This window comes from Sander lucioperca, chromosome 4, assembly GCF_008315115.2.
Source record: "Sander lucioperca isolate FBNREF2018 chromosome 4, SLUC_FBN_1.2, whole genome shotgun sequence".
In the NCBI taxonomy this organism is placed as follows: domain Eukaryota; kingdom Metazoa; phylum Chordata; class Actinopteri; order Perciformes; family Percidae; genus Sander; species Sander lucioperca.
Genome location: NC_050176.1, coordinates 42,500,829 through 42,517,197, shown reverse-complemented (window position 1 = coordinate 42,517,197; position 16,369 = coordinate 42,500,829). Strand labels below are relative to the sequence as shown.

Sequence of the window (16,369 nt, the reverse complement as noted above, 5' to 3'; positions counted from 1 at the left end):
AATAAGTCAAAGAAATCTGTAACTATGTGATTGTAAGATAAAAACTGTAAAATAAACCAGCTGTTGAACACCAGCCTTGAGTGAGCAGTGACTGGAACTCCAAACACTGAACAGAGAAGCCAGGGGCTCGTTCCATCTTAACACTGTGTGCAGCGTGTTGCTACGGTTTCCTGGTTGAACGACATGTTTCCTAACCCTAACAGAAGTAACATATCTAAAATAGTCTTAACTTACACACTACATCACTTTTTTATGCAAATGAATGAATGAATATCCATAAAACACCTTGTATACAATATGACAACAAACAGGAATTAACTTCTCTTTTTGATGATTTGTTTTTTAATCTCCCAAATGTTACATATTCCATGTGTGCAAAGGCCAATAGTTAATTTGTAAGAATATATTTTATTTCTCGATGTCTTGTTGATGATACATATTGTTTTTGTTGTATGATCTGATGGTAGTTTGTTGTCTTTACATCAAGATCCACAATGGAAACAAGTGTTGGACTTTATTGTGTTATCATTGACATGTTGCAGATTTGTGTAATCTCTCTCTCTTTGTGTCCAATAATCTATAAACTAAACTCTTTTGGTTGAAGTAAAGCTGAGGCACATTAAAGTTTCAGGACTTAATAAATTATTAGTTATAGCATGACCATTGGTCCATATTAACCAGACAACACCCTGGTATTTCACAATAACTGTAAATAAGAGGAAGAAAACAAACCACAGAGCTGCAGTAAGAGGAGGAGCAACACTGGAAAGAGGAGAGATACAACGTCACTCAAGGAAATGAAAGTTAAGTTTGTCAGAGTGTCAGCCACGCTGCAGTAGAGACAAGACTCTGTTTCTCTCTGAAAGAAAACTCAAACTGACTTCATCAGGTCTTTCTCAACAACACAGCAGAGTCTCTGCCAAACACTGGTGAGTACAGCTGATCAGATTTACACTTTCAACAACCAGGATTAACACTAAACTTCAGCTCTACTCACAGAGGAAGTTCCACTCTTTTAATTTCTTGTGAAAATGGTAACAATATAACTATGGCTGTTTGTACACAGGCCCACTATATAGTAGCCCACTTTAACAGCTTTAAGGATTTTTTGTGGCATTTCCACCTTTAATGCATAAGACAGCTACATATGAAAGGGGAAGAGAGAGGGGGAAGACATGCAGGAAATCCTCACAGGTCAGACTTCTGGGTCGAGGCATAGACCTCTGTATATATGCACCTGCTCTACCAACTGAGCTAACGTGGCCACTTCTAAACCATTCTTACTGGCAGTGTTCCTAATTTGCGACAGTTGTTTAGTAAAAAGGTTTGACTATTGGTGCCAGATCAAGTACATATACAGTAGCTAGAGTCTTCAGTTTGAGCTCCTCCAGACCCCTTGAGGTCTCCTGTCTTGTTTCCCCAGTTGCTGAGTGGAGTGACGGGGGTTAGCTGTGGAGACTCCAGACCCGTCTCCCCCTGTGCTGTCTGACCACAGCCTAAGCTACTGCAAGCTATTTTAATGAGATTGTTTTTAGCTAAATACTCTGAGTAAATTTAATTTAATCGAGTTGCATGAAAGTACTCATGATGAAAACAACCATTAGAAAAAAATACTGATTATTAATAGCACGGAAAAAACTTTCCCAGTGTGTAAAGGCCTTAACTCATGCGCACAGTGTTCGATAAACCCAGAAATGCACAGCGACGATGACCAGCAGCCCATCGGTACCCCTGACATGAAGAAGTGTGCGAAGGCCTGTTCATCACTGCTTGAAGCTTAAATTAAAACTGTATTTTGAATATAATGTTTTTCTGCAAACTATCTGTCATCTGAAGATCAGTTTCTGTGCTCCATCTGTCTGGATGTGTTCACTGATTCTGTCACCATACCATGTGGTCACAACTTCTGCAAATACTGCATCACTGATCACTGGAATATTAGTGACCGATGCCAGTGTCCCTTATGTAATGAGGCCTTTACCACCAGACCTGATTTGAGAGTCAACACTTTCATCTCTGAGATGGTCGCTCAGTTCAGACAGTCAGCTCAACAGAAGAGCTGTTGCAGAGTTTTGACTCTTAACATAACGTTATAACGTTATCGTCAGCACGCTCACTGTAAATGCAAACGTCGGTTGCTGTCTCGTTATATAGCGTTAACTGTAACTTAACGTTAATAAAGTGGCTAGCAAACTTACTGACTCCCCGTTGCAGCAGCAGCTGCCGTGAGGTCAGAGGCTAGCAGATCAGGGTCTGGCTCTGCTTTGTGTTTTCCTGCAGTTTGTTTCCTTTCTGTTACGTTAAAAGTCGCAGCAGTATCCCACCACGGGACGCCGTTGTTATTGTAACGTTACATCACTCTGACAGTCAGTACTCGCGATGACCTCGCCGTTCATTGTAACATTTGTAGTTTTTCTTATTCTTTCAACTACTCAACCGCCCAAATTTGTCCCAAAATTAATTTTCATCGTCCCCGACCCTTTTTTTATTGGCCCCGGGACGACGGGAGGTCCTTAAGCTCGAGCCCTGGTCTCACGTCAACGAGCCACTTCAAAATGACATTAGGTCCAGCCCACAGAGCAGCAGCAGGAGCTCTAACTGACTAAACTACACATACATCACATCAACACAGCTCCTGTGTTGACCAATGACAACTTCTGCTCTGATACATTTGTTTCAGTTTTCTTTCAGTTTGACAAAACTTTCTGATTTTAGCAGGAAGCCACGATGACGGCAGTGGACCTTTTCAACACTTTGGAGGATTTAAAAGAAGAGGAATTTAAGAAATTCAAATGGTGTCTGCAGCAGCGGGACATCCTGGAAGGTTACCAAAGAATCAAAGAGTCCAAGTTGGAGAACGTAGAAAGGCAGGACACGGTGGATGTGATGGTGAAAACCTATCAACTTCAAGGAGCTCTGAAGGTGACCAAGAAGGTTTTAGAGGAGATCAACAGGAATGATCTGGTCCAGAGTCTGCCAGACACCAGCTCAGGACCAGAAGGTCAGTCTCCCTTTTTAATTTGTATTTTCAGGAAGAAAGAGTGGATGGACATGAGAAACACAATACTTGTAAGGGAACAGATTGTTATTTGTGACCTGCTGATACAAGTTGTGCACTCGGCAGCAACACATTCTCCAGCTGTAAATGACGCCATGAACGATGCATCATTTAAGATTGTACACAGATAAAAAAATATTTTATAGATAAAAAAACTAGGGCTGTCAATCGATTAAAAAATTGAATCTAATTAATTACATACTCTGTGATTAATTAATCGAAGAAAAGAAAAAAAAAAGGGTACTAAACAACAGTCGGTGACATTAAAGAACAGCTTGTTTATTGCTAAGGCCATATGGTCAAAATTAAATTATTTAATAATAATGTATAACAATAACAATAACTTATTTCACTAGTAAATTGCTGTTGAACGACAAAAACAACCACCAGATGGGAAAAGGACATTTACAATAACTTCAAATGCACCACGAGGCTGTAGTTTACCAGTTTCATTGAACACACCGTCTGTGTTGTTTTTCCCAACGGTAGCTGCAGATTGTTACATCCCGGTGTTGAATCCTCTACATTAAAACACAGTCAAACTTTACACCGTTTAGAGTTAGCTGTCAGCATTTTAACCGTGTTTAATCCAGCTACTAGCTAGCGGTAGGCTAACGTTAGCTGCTGTCGAGTATAGTGTTAACTAGCTAGCGGTAGGCTAACGTTAGCTGCTGTCGAGTATAGTGTTAACTAGCTAGCGGTAGGCTAACGTTAGCTGCTGTCGAGTATAGTGTTAACTAGCGTCACGTGCAGCGGTGTTTGTGTTGTCTGTATCGTCTTCAGAGCATCAGAGAGAAGAGCAGACATATCAGTGGCACCAGATATCGGTAGCCAGGGTTGGCAGGAAGATTTTTACAAGTAAATGTTCCAGTTAATGATCCAGGCAGCACATTCTCGTCTCCCTCCTTCATTTTATAGTCGAATGGTGGCTAGAACAGCTCCGGGTCAAACGTCAATATGGAATGGGTTGGGTTATTTTTTTTAACGCGTTATTTTTTCTCAGATTAATTAATCGAAATTAACACGTTAATTTGACAGCCCTAAAAAAAAAAAACTAACATTTATGTCAGTGTAGTCTTTTTTTGTTGTAGCATTACTGTAGTGGAATTTCAAGCTCATGCTCTGTAAGTTGAGTTAGTGGTACCCAGGTCTCATTCAGGTCAGTGGCCAATATAACCTCATAACCTTTCCAGGTGGACAAGTACTTCAACTCTGTGTCTCTAACAGTAACAGCTGTATGATAAGACTGCCACGGTCATGGAGGAAGTCACCACATAACAAATTCTGCCTGTCTGTTTCAGGCGCCCGTAATATCTTTCAGGTCTTTATAAGGTTCAGCTAAACCTAATGCCTCCAGCATGAGTTTAAATACACCTTCAGGAAGACAGGAACTTAAGAATGTTGGGATGGCACCTACACTGTACTGTGTAATCCTAAATTCTCCTCAATTAATTAAATGCTTCTGTGTAAGTAATCAAAGTCTCCCCGAACCGCCTTCACGAATGGGAAAGGAGTTGTGCTGCTCCTGAATTTTTCTTTAACAGTTATGTTTGTATACATATAAATGTGTTTACAATAAAATGTGTACAAACCAGCGGTTAAAATGGGTCGGAACCATCCAGAATAACGTTCCGACACCTTGTATTATTGCTAGTTTCATATATCGGTGTTTCCTGTTCATTTAAAATAACGCCAAATATCCATTCAAGCGCGCCGCTGTGAGTCCATGAACAAGGCAAGTGTCTGTGGTGAGTTCAGACTGTAATAAAAGCAGGACAGTCGCGTACTGTCTGTCAGTTAAACAGGTGAAGATCATGTTGCCGGTAGCCTACCGGTTACAAATAGGCTCATTATCGACACGGTAATGTGTTGAACCTATTTAGAACAGGTAGATGTGTCCCTCTTAAAAAATACAAAAGAACCCAGTCCCTAAAGATGTAAAAATAATAATATATCCTTCTTACTTTAGCTGTCACCGATTATACATGACGTGTAGGTGAACTAGCTGTTACCAGGATGGTAGGGTTCCCCCACCTGCCAGGTCCCACTTAACCCCTGGTACGAACGGAATAGCAACTTTAAACCAATGGATTGGTCAGTGCGCCTATCCAAGTGTCCAAAGGATAATCTACGCATTATTACACTCACAAAACATTTTGACCATGAAAGTCCACATTTAGTGGCCTCTGTCCCATTCTATTGCCACTATTCCATCATATACACTTAGCTTCTCACACACACACACACACACACACACACACACACACACACACACACACACACACACACACACACACACACACACACACACGGCTCCATAACACCCACAAATGCACACATTTCTTTTTAAACAAATAATAAAAATTGTCTTTTTATTACCTGCATTTTTTTTCTCACACTATATGTAGTTATGGCTGCTGCCAGCAAGGTGCCATCTGAAGAAGAATTGGCCAAACCAGGAGAAGTTCCCTGTGACGTCTGCAATGGAACCAAACTGAAGGCCCTGAAGTCCTGCCTGGTGTGTCTGGTCTCCTACTGTGAGACTCACCTGGAGCATCATCTGACAGCTTCACGTCTGAAAAGACATCAGCTGATCAACCCTGTGGAGAACCTGGAAGGCAGGATGTGTACGAAGCACGATAAACCTCTGGAGCTGTTCTGTAAGACTGACCAGACATGTGTCTGCACGTTCTGCAGTGGTATAGACCACAAAATGCATGATGTTGTTCCTCTGAAAGAAGGATATGAAGGAAAGACGGCAGAGCTGTGGAAGACAGGGGCTGAAATTCAGAAGATGATCCAGAAGAGACGACTGAAGATTCAGGAGATCAAACACTCAGTCGACCTCAGTGAGGAAGATGCAGACAGAGAGATAGCAGAAGGTGTTCAGGTCTTCACTTCTCTGAAGGAGTCTGTTGAGAGAGGCCTGAATGAGCTCATCAACACGATCAAAGAGAAGCAGAAAACAACAGAAAAACAGGCCGAAGCTTTCATCAAAGAGCTGGAACAGGAAATCTCTGAGCTGATGAAGAGGAGCACTGAGGTGGAGCAGGTGTTACGCTCTGAAGACCACCTCCATCTTCTCCAGAGTGTCCAGTCCCTAAACATCCAACAACCTCCACCCACCAAGGACTGGACAGAGGTCAGCGTCCGTCCATCATCATATGAGGGGACTGTGGTGAAAGCTGTGGTTCAGCTGGAGGAGACACTCAGTAAAGAGATGAAGAAGCTGCTTGAAGCCAAGCTCAAGAGGATCCAGCAGTATGCAGTGGATGTGACTCTTGATCCTGATACAGCATCTCCTAAACTCATCCTGTCTGATGATGGGAAACAAGTGAATCTTGGTGGTGTGAGGAAGAATCTCCCAGACAACCCAGAGAGATTTTCTAATTGTGTTTGTGTTTTAGGAAAACAGAGTTTCTCTTCAGGCAGATTTTACTTTGAGGTTCAAGTTAAAGGAAAGACTGAATGGATTTTAGGAGTGGCCAGAGAGTCGATTGACAGGAAGGGAGGCATCATCACACTGAACCCTCAGAATGGTTACTGGACGATATGGTTGAGAAATGGAAATGAGTACCAAGCTCTTGCTGGCCCTTCAGTCCTTCTCTCTCTGAAGTCTCCTCCTCAGAAGGTGGGGGTGTTTGTGGATTATGAGGAGGGTCTGGTCTCCTTTTATGACGTAGATGCTGCAGCTCTTATCTACTCCTTTACTGGCTGCTCCTTCACTGAGAAACTCTTCCCATACTTCAGTCCCTGTGGTAATGCCGATGGTAAAAACTCTGCCCCTCTGATCATCTCTCCTGTCAGAGTAAACTAATCACTGATCTCATTTCAGGTATTGATTTATTTTTAATCAAGGGAACAAATGTACATATTCATATATTTTACATCTTATTTTCTACAGAATCTGTTTCCTGTGGTGACTGATTTATACTTTATTCCATTTATTATCTTATGGTTAAATGTGCAGCAAATCTTTGCAAATTGAATCAAACTTCATCTTGACATATTTGGTGTCTTTAGAAACTGATTTCTTCTGGAAGTTATAATAAATGTCTGTGGGTTTAACAGAGGTTTAACTAGATATCCTCCACATAACGTGTGATATAACATGATGCATCAAATGAATGTGTTGATGAATTATGACTAGAAACAAAGAAATTGCAGATATACACAAATGGAGAAAAAAACAACACAAATGTTTGTGTTTTGTTTTTCTCATTTTAAATATGTAAAATTAAAGGTAAAGTGCAAATCTGATGGGACAATTAGGATCTGAGAGGTATATGGTGTAAATTGGTTGTCTGATGTATTTAGTTTTTTATGTTCCTCAATAATGAGACAGGAAAGAAAAAGTCTGAATTATTGTGGCATAATTGCCGAAATAAAGTTTGTTCGTTGAGACCAAGAATGTTAATGGTGTTATTCCTAAATCAGTTCTTCTGATATCACTTTAAACTGCTGGTTCTGTTCTTTCTACCTCAACAGTTGTACCTTTTACTTTTAAATGTAAGCCACTTTCCTATTTGGAGAACCTGCTGTTGTTCTTATTATGAAATTGATCAGTTAAAGTGTTTAGACATAATGGTTTATAATCAAAACACTTACTGAAAAAATGAATGGGATTTTGACTTCCGGAAACACTTTGTTGCACTTATTATATATACTTACATATATATTTATATTCAAATGAGAGAGAGCATCACTTAAGTATGGAGGATATATTTATTCATAATTCAAATTGAAAGTCCAAAGAGAAAACGAAGCAAGATCAAATTAAAAATAGTATTATTTTACTATGCTACTAGGAAAAATCATGCCATAATTAAATTTAAAAAAGAAAATGGAAACTGAAAAGCAAACTTGAAAAACCAAGTTCTTTTCTATGTTGTAAGTTGACCTTATTGTTTAAAGCATTTCAATACTGACAACAAATGTTGAATAATCTCTCTGAGAGAGTCAAACAACAATAATTTATTAGTGCAGGGTATTAATTTAAACTCTGAACATTTCTTGAGAGCTGACAGCCTTCCTCATGTCCGAGCACGTCTCCATGACTCCCTGCTACACTGCAGCAGCAACAACAGGCCTCCATGTAGACCACTAACTGGTGTTGTGACACAGAACGACCACTAGATGGATCACAACACAAAGGAATGATGAGACAAATGGCGTTTTTCCATTACATGGTACCTGCTCCACTCCCCTCGACTCACCTTTTTTGTTTTTCCATTATGAAAAAAGGTCCCTGGTACCTACCAACAGGTACTTTTTTTAGTATCACCTCCGTCGAGGTTGCAAGCGAGCTGAGGCCATACCAAAAGGTGACGTGAAAACCAGCAGACTACTGATTGGTCGGAGAGAATCGTCACTAATCACTGCGTTGTCATTGATAGCGACAGATGGGGGTGTCCTGAACAAACCCACCATTTTTAAATAGTTTAGCCAGCGGAGGTGTTTTTTTGCTGCCGCCAGCTTCTTTTGAAACAAATTGTGTCTTCTGGCAAACAGCCACATGCTGAGAATCAAAAACAACACACCTTCCACGTTCTGTGTGTGCGTCGCGTTTGGTCATGGCAGTTTCTTGCGGCGTCGCTATGACATGGTGGTAGGATTTTTATTTCACATTCTGCCCCTGCCTTGCTGCTTCAGACTGCGTTCTCCCGTGTTCTCGGTAGTCTACGGCAGCCTGAATGTGTCAGAGTGGGGCTAGCCCCTCTCACACAATGCAATGTGCTTTGTACGTGGGAAATGATTAATACTGTAGTGGCACCTAGTTGCTTCTAATTCTTCTGTGCCACCTTTTGAAGTCAGTCTAACTACAACCAGTATTTGAAACACGAGCAAACCAAACGGTCTTCTTTTTGAATGTTTACTTATAAAACACAAAATGATACATAGTAGGCACGGTCAAAAAACTGTGTTGCTTCCAACGTCTCTAACTTCACAATCTAAAACTAACTACATCCATCAATCAATTACGCTATGACATAGTGCTATCTGACTGGAAGCTCAAAATACTGAAATGTTATTGGACCTAAACATTACCAAATCATGCATTTTAAACCAATACATTTCTTATGAATTTTCATGAAATTGTTTTTTACCATTTTAACTGTTTTTAAACTAAATTATTATTTCAGATGAACTAGTCCCTATTTGGCTCTTACAAATACGCATGCTCAGAGTGTTAGTGTGTTTAATGTCGATCATATGAATTTGATGGCCAGTGGGGCTGACGGCCCATAGCCCCACCACAGCGTCATTTCATATCTCAGATATGATTGGCTGTCTGGTGCAGCGCCAACAGTCGGCAAGAAGAGCGAAGTGGAGAGATTGTGTTATCGTCACTAGCTAACTCGGAAAAATTATCAAAGTGGATTTTATACTTGAGCAGAGGTTTGAACCCTTTGGAGGAGAAACTGGAATTAAAAGGCCTTGGTGCCCACCAGCCTCGGGATATCGTCATATGAGGGGACTGTGGTGAAAGCTGTGGTTCAGCTGGAGGAGACACTCAGTAAAGAGATGAAGAAGCTGCTCGCTGAGTCTGAGCTGAAGAGGGTCCAGCAGTATGCAGTGGATGTGACTCTTGATCCTGAAACAGCACATCCTGAACTCATCCTGTCTGATGATGGAAAACAAGTGAATCATGGTGATCTCCCAGAGAGATTTTCCCATCGTAATTTTGTATTAGGAAAGCAGAGTTTCTCTTCAGGCAGATTTCACTTTGAGGTTCAAGTTAAAGGAAAGACTAAATGGACTTTAGGAGTGGCCAGAGAGTCAATCAACAGGAAGGGAAGCATCACACTGAACCCTCAGAAAGGTTACTGGACTATATGGTTGAGAAATAGAAATGAGTACAAAGCTCTTGCTGACCCTCCAGTCCTTCTCTCTCTGAAGTCTCCTCCTCAGAAAGTGGGGGTGTTTGTGGATTATGAGGAGGGTCTGGTCTCCTTTTATGACGTAGATGCTGCAGCTCTTATCTACTCCTTTACTGGCTGCTCCTTCACTGAGAAACTCTTCCCATACTTCCATCCTAGCAGTAATGATGGTGGTAAAAACTCTGCCCCTCTGATCATCTCTCCTGTCAGTAAACTAATCACTGATCTCATTTCAGGTATTGATTTTTTTTCAATCAAGGGAACAAATGTACATATTCATATATTTTTCATCTTATTTTCTACAGAATCAGTTTCCTGTGGTGACTGATGTACACTTTATTCCATTTATTATCATATGGTTAAGTGTGCAGCAATTCTTTTCCAAATTGAATCAAACTTCATCTTGACATATTTGGTGTCTTTAGAAACTGATTTCTTCTGGAAGTTATAATAAATGTCTGTGGGTTTAACAGAGGTTTAAATAGCTATCGTCCACATAACGTGTGTCATGATGCATCAAATTAATGTGTTGATTATGTAATCAGATACACATTTGTTTTTGATGTGCAGCCACAGAAAACATATTGCTGAATATTTCATTGTGTCATGAATCTTCATTTAAGAGTAAGACCTATTACATCCCATAGTGTCTACAGAACACAGTATGTGTCGTTGTTATACCAGGTATAAAAAGGCAATGGATATTTCTATCTTATGTGAAAAGTGTTTTGGATAATTACTGGTCACTTTGGCCATTTTTTATTTTGTTTCATGAATTCTTTAAGATTGTTTATGTTATGGCTTGTTCTGACCCAGAACGCAGAGATTACACACACACAGACAGACGGAGTGGTTTGTAAAGGTTTTAATGAACAAAAAAATAATACTCAGTTGAAGAGTGAGGCTAGTGTCTGAGCGGGGCGACTCCAGGCTGTCCGAGTTCCAAAACGAGCCGAGGGGGGAGGATCCAAGTTGGCTGAGACTCGAGGCGGACAGGCAGAGATGAGTCTGGGTAGTTTCCACAGATGGAGAATAGGGCTGGGTGGTGAGACTGGAGGTTGAAGGCACAGCGGAGGTAGCAGCAGGTCGGAGCGGACACTACACAAAAAACACAGGGTAAGTAAAGCTACAGAGAATCAAGACAAAAACTAGAGAGCAAAAGTAACAAGGACACAACTGGAGATAGCGAGAAACTCAGAGCTAAGTTACCACTAGGGTGTAGATAACGAACTGGCGCTGAAGGGGTGATCAGCCCGGGTTTAAGTATTGCAGAATGATTCTTGTAGATGAGCTGCAGCTGTGGAGAAGACAGCTGTGCAGGTTGAGTCGACCACGCCCCTTGACCTACTTCTCCTGGGCACGCCTCCAGCCCTCCAGGTGGAAAAACACCGACACACATACACAGAGACACACAGACAAACAAGGTACAAAAACACCCAGAACAGAGCCACCCATAACAGTTTATGATTCAAAGAAATCTGTAAATATGTGATTGTAGAATAAAACCTGTAAAATAAAGCAGTTGTTGAACACAAGGCCTGAGTAAGCAGTGACTTGAGCTCTGGAGGAAATGTCCAGTAAGCAGAGCTTTGTTAGCAGTGCTGTTCTTTAATAAAAACTGGTCGACACAACAGGATGTGGACATATTCTAATAAAATCTATTGCAGATATCTAGAAAGTTCTTTCTGACTAGGAAGAATTAAATACAGATATCTGCAATAAACAAGAACATGAAACCAGATTTAATGGAGTATGACCGGCAGTTAATACAGGGCTACTGACACACACACACACACACACACACACACACACACACACACACACACACACACACACATACACAGACACAGACACACACACACACTCGTTACACAGGACAGATATTAATCTTACAGTGAAGCTACGTGACAGAGGAGTGATCAAAATACGAGCTGATACAAAAAGATAGAGACGTTTCTATTGTTCAGCTCTAACATCAGGAGACGCCAGCAGTCTGAACAGGAGGAATGCTGCAGGACACACATACACATACACACACATACACACACTCCCAGCAGGGCGGGTCAGTGAACTGTAGCTGTGATGTATAAGGCTACGTTCAGACTACAGGCCTTAATGCTCAATTCAATTTTCTTGACTGAAAATAAATGCGACCTCAGTCGTAATGTGAACACATTACGCATTTTTTTCAAATCTGACCTTTAACGAATTTGGACCACATATGAAAGTGGCCCAAATCAGAACTGGAAAAGATCGCATGCCATGTGACTTGGACTGTTAACACTGTCGTGAAAAAATCAGATATGAGCAACAGGATTTGGGTCACTTTGGCCTGCAGTCTGAATGTAGCCTAATTGATGAGAGACTTCTGCTGAGTCTTGTTTGCTGTGATTCATCTGTCTTTCCAACTCTGCAGGTGCTCGTTAGTTTAACCTGGAGCTCCTGAGTGTTTCCAGATTGTTTAAGCCTGGCAGCAGTGCAGCTCTGAGCTCTCTGCCTGCCTGCCGGTTGCTGCTGTTCCAGCTCTCTAACTCAACACTCCCACATTATTTTTATTTTCAAACTTGTAGTCATCAGCCCCCCAATGACACTGACTCAAGTCACATGAGGCAATTTAACTCAAGACTTCACATAGCTCCCTCTAAAACCATACAAGGTTCTACAACTGTTTCCACATATGCAGGAGTACTCCACCTGGACTCAACCCTCACCTCACCTGATGATCTCACAAACCACCTCAACTCCACCTTGTCTACCTCCCTCAACACCCTGGCCCCCATCAAAACAAAAAAACGTCACTTTTAACACCTCTTCACCCTGGTACACACCTGCACTCCGGAAAATGAAACAAACTGGCCGCCAACTTGAACGTCTGACAATAAAATCATCCCTCACAGTCCACCATGAAGCCTACAAACTCCACCTCACTGCCTACAAAGACGCCCTCATTGCTGCTAAATCTGCCTACCTCTCCACCATCCTCACCAACCCCTGTCAAAACCCCAGAACCCTCTTCTCCACAATGAACAACCTCATCAAGCCTCGGACCAACACCCTCCCTACCTCTACCCCGGATCTCTGCAACTCATTCCTCCACTTCTTCGCTGACAAAATCAACATCATTTACAAATCTCTATCCCCTGTATATGACCTCCCAGGATCTACTCCAGCACCTACCATGACCCCTCTTCTCCCCATCCCTCCTGACCTCCCGACCCCTCCCCCTCCCTCTCTGAAAGACTCATTCACGCCTTCATCTCTTCCCGGCTGGACTACTGCAACTCACTTCTAATCGGCATCAGCTCTACCAACATCAACCGACTCCAACTGGTCCAGAACTCAGCTGCCCGACTCATCACCCGCTCCAAATCCTGGCACCACATCACTCCAGTCCTAAAACAACTCCACTGGCTTCCTATCTCCCACCGGATCACCTACAAAATCGTGGTCCTCACCTACAAAGCCCTCCACCATCTGGCCCCCTCATACCTCACTGACCTCCTCTCCCCGTACCAACCCTCACGGTCCCTCAGATCCACCTCAGCCGGTCTCCTCTGCATCAAAAAATCAAAACTCCGCAGTTTTGGGGACAGAGCCTTCTCCAGAGCAGCTCCCAGGCTCTGGAACTCCCTCCCCCAAGAGAGCCGCACCTCTGAGTCCCTCTCCATCTTCCAGTCTCGCCTCAAGACCCATCTCTTCACCTCTGCCTATCCCTAGCCCCACGCCCCTCCCCTTTTCATCTGTGCCTGAATCTTGTTTTGTTTTGTTTGTCTTTATTATCTATACCCTGTAAAGCGACTTTGAGTTCGTGAAAAGCTCTATATAAATTCAATTCATTATTATTATTATTATTATTATTACTCCCCAAAACCTGCAAGCAGACCTTGATGTGTAAAATGTCAATGTATCCTACTTAATCTGCACTGTATGAATACATGTATATCGTATTATGTATTCTTGCATTGTACTGAATGTGAAACTGTATGTTGTCTTGCACGCCTATGCTTTCCTTGGCCAGGTCGCCAAGGAAATTAAATTTATGAAATTAAAATAAAAAATTAAAAAGATAGATTATAAAGACAGTAGCGTTCATGTTTACTTGCGGGAGCCATCTTGGAAACCAGTCATGACTAGTCGAACGCCGTGCAACGTGGAATCTCCATAGACAGTATGGGAATTCCACATTGCACGGCCTTTGACTAGTCAAGACTCTTTTTAATAAACTATCTGTACACTTACAACGTTGTCAATGCTTCGGTTCACATTTAGGGACCCTATTTATGCTAACAAAGTGTGGTGATGTTTCGAGCCTTTTTAGTGGTATTAAATAGCGATTTAATTTGAGTGTCCCCATGCCCTACATACTAGCATTGTAAGCTAACCAACGGTCCGCGGTAGCCTTGTTAAAGCTCCAATCTCATTCGATTAGCATGAAAACATGTCCCAGAGAGCGACAGAGTAGGTACACAACAGTTAATAACCCCTAGGTTCGTTTTGCACCAGAATTGTCCTTTAAGGACTACATATGATAAAAATTCAGAATACGGACCTGGAGCTCAGTAAACAACAACAAATATGATTGGCTGTAATGTTTTCCATGTTGGATGTTGAAGATTAAGAACGAGGCTTTCAAACGAGTTATAATTTACTTTAGGTTTATGATTAATCTACAGGCTTGAATCAAATATGGCTGCAACTCCCCCTCCTCGGCCTGAGCCTCTAGGAATTTGGGTATTATTATGACTGGGAAGAGTGGCTTTATTTAGACTAACATATTCTTCATGGCCCAGCCATGTTTCAGTAAGACAGAATAGATCAATTTGATTATCTGATATCAAATCGTTTACTAGTACTGCTTTAGAAGACAGAGATCTGATATTTAATAGTCCACATTTAATTTTCCTATGCTGTTCTATCATTGCAGTGGTAGTTTTAATTCCAATTAGGTTGTTAAGTATAGCGCCTCTTTTGGTTACCTTTTGATTTAACTGATCTGAGTCGGGGGACAGACACTGTAGTTATGGGATTATGAGCAATAATAAAATCATTGATTAAAAATGATTTTTTGACTATATTTGCAGTTAGCTTCTTATTACTTTTACCAGGGGGTCTTATTATTAGGGGATTCACCACTTTGTATGGTCTATTGTTGATTATAACTGGAATACTATGTTACTGATGCAACCTTTCTTGGTCTGGTATGACCAGTAGCTTATGGTGGCTAATATTCGTGTTCCGGGCACATGTCCGTGGGAAGTTGGTAGGTGGCCTGCTCACAGGTCGCCCTTCAAACCTGCTGGTTTACCGTACATAGAGACCTGCTGCATGAAGACGAAGGCTGAGTTGTTGTTTTAGGCTAACTATGTTTCTGTAATAAATCTGGATACATTAAAAAGCTATACAGTATCATGTTTTCAAGTGCCTTAGCTTGCTAACACAAAGCTAACATTAGCTTACCAACAGTCCTTTTCTAATGACCAGTACCAACGGGGTCAGTCAAAAACAAGAAATTCACACCTCACAGCTCAGAGTTCCCCTCAAAATAACCTCACATAGAAGTTAGGTACAGTACCAACTTCACCTTATGTTGATCCAGGAATAAATCTGTACATTACTAAAGTTATAAAAACATACGAGGAAACAAAACCTAACAACAGAGCTGCAGTAAGAGACGAGTCAACGCTGGACGGACAACATTCCTACTTCAGTTTCCTTGAAACTTCAGGTTTGTACATGTTGTTATGAGTTCAGACTGTTCCTCCCACATTACATAATTAACCTGAAAACTGTCCAATCAGAGCTCTGACTGGCAGCCCTACAGGTGTGACTGGGTCCTGCTCACATGTCACATGACTCTTCTAGATATAAAGGTGTTAGTATGAGTCTGATGAACACAGACAGCAGCATCATCTGTCAGTGTCTGCTGATGAAGGTACCACGTCTCTTTGACCTCATCTGAACGGGACTTTAAGAGCGGAGCAGCCTGACAGGTAACATTACACACCTTTGATGAAGAAACTCAGCTATCATTTGTGATATTTTGGGGCTACATAATATACTTTAAGATGAGAGCAGTGATACATTCTTTCAGAACTTTTATTTACCGTTTGTATATCTGAAGTAACTCAGTAATTATTCTATGAAGTGTGACGTTTTGGCCAAAATGAGCCTTTTTTTTGTTCAGTTGAGTCAGATTTAATCATCACCAGGAAACAAGTTAGATTTTAATCTCCGCTGACTTCACTGCTGAGATATGTTAGAGTGTCAGAACGTCTCCATCAGCCTGAATACTTTATTCTCTGAAACTTGGATCAGTTATTTGTTCTCTGACTCTACAAAACTACTCAGAACCGTTTGTGAAGCCAGACAGTTGTTTTTGATTGGCTGGTGTGTGTCACAAACTTCATCCCATCAAAAGTGTAAATCTGTC

The 16,369-nt window shown here is 41.4% G+C and overlaps 2 protein-coding genes across 3 annotated transcripts in view; both read left to right on the top strand.

Moving 5' to 3' along the window:
* Positions 1 to 16,369, top strand: part of LOC118494928 (E3 ubiquitin-protein ligase TRIM39-like) — a 214,681-nt gene that overhangs the window by 173,552 nt on the left and 24,760 nt on the right. The gene's annotated exons all lie outside the window — the stretch shown is intronic.
* LOC116050931 (E3 ubiquitin-protein ligase TRIM21-like) lies at positions 795 to 7,121 on the top strand. 2 transcript variants are annotated; one of them, XM_031301153.1, is made up of 3 exons: positions 795 to 929; positions 2,719 to 3,001; positions 5,467 to 7,121. In XM_031301153.1, exons 2-3 carry the CDS (start codon positions 2,728 to 2,730, stop codon positions 6,873 to 6,875), a joined length of 1,683 nt encoding a protein of 560 aa, XP_031157013.1. In that variant the 5' UTR covers positions 795 to 929; positions 2,719 to 2,727; the 3' UTR covers positions 6,876 to 7,121. The 2 variants fall into 2 exon arrangements, with proteins under 2 accessions (XP_031157013.1, XP_035856456.1); XM_036000563.1 differs by having other exon boundaries at positions 2,716 to 3,001.

What these genes read in the sequence shown, in the direction of transcription:
- LOC116050931 (XM_031301153.1), top strand. Translation starts at nt 2,728, where the DNA reads ATGACGGCAGTGGACCTTTTCAACACTTTGGAGGATTTAAAAGAAGAG. An exon ending in CACCAGCTCAGGACCAGAAG is followed by an intron (nt 3,002 to 5,466) that starts GTCAGTCTCCCT and finishes CACTATATGTAG; the next exon opens with TTATGGCTGCTGCCAGCAAG.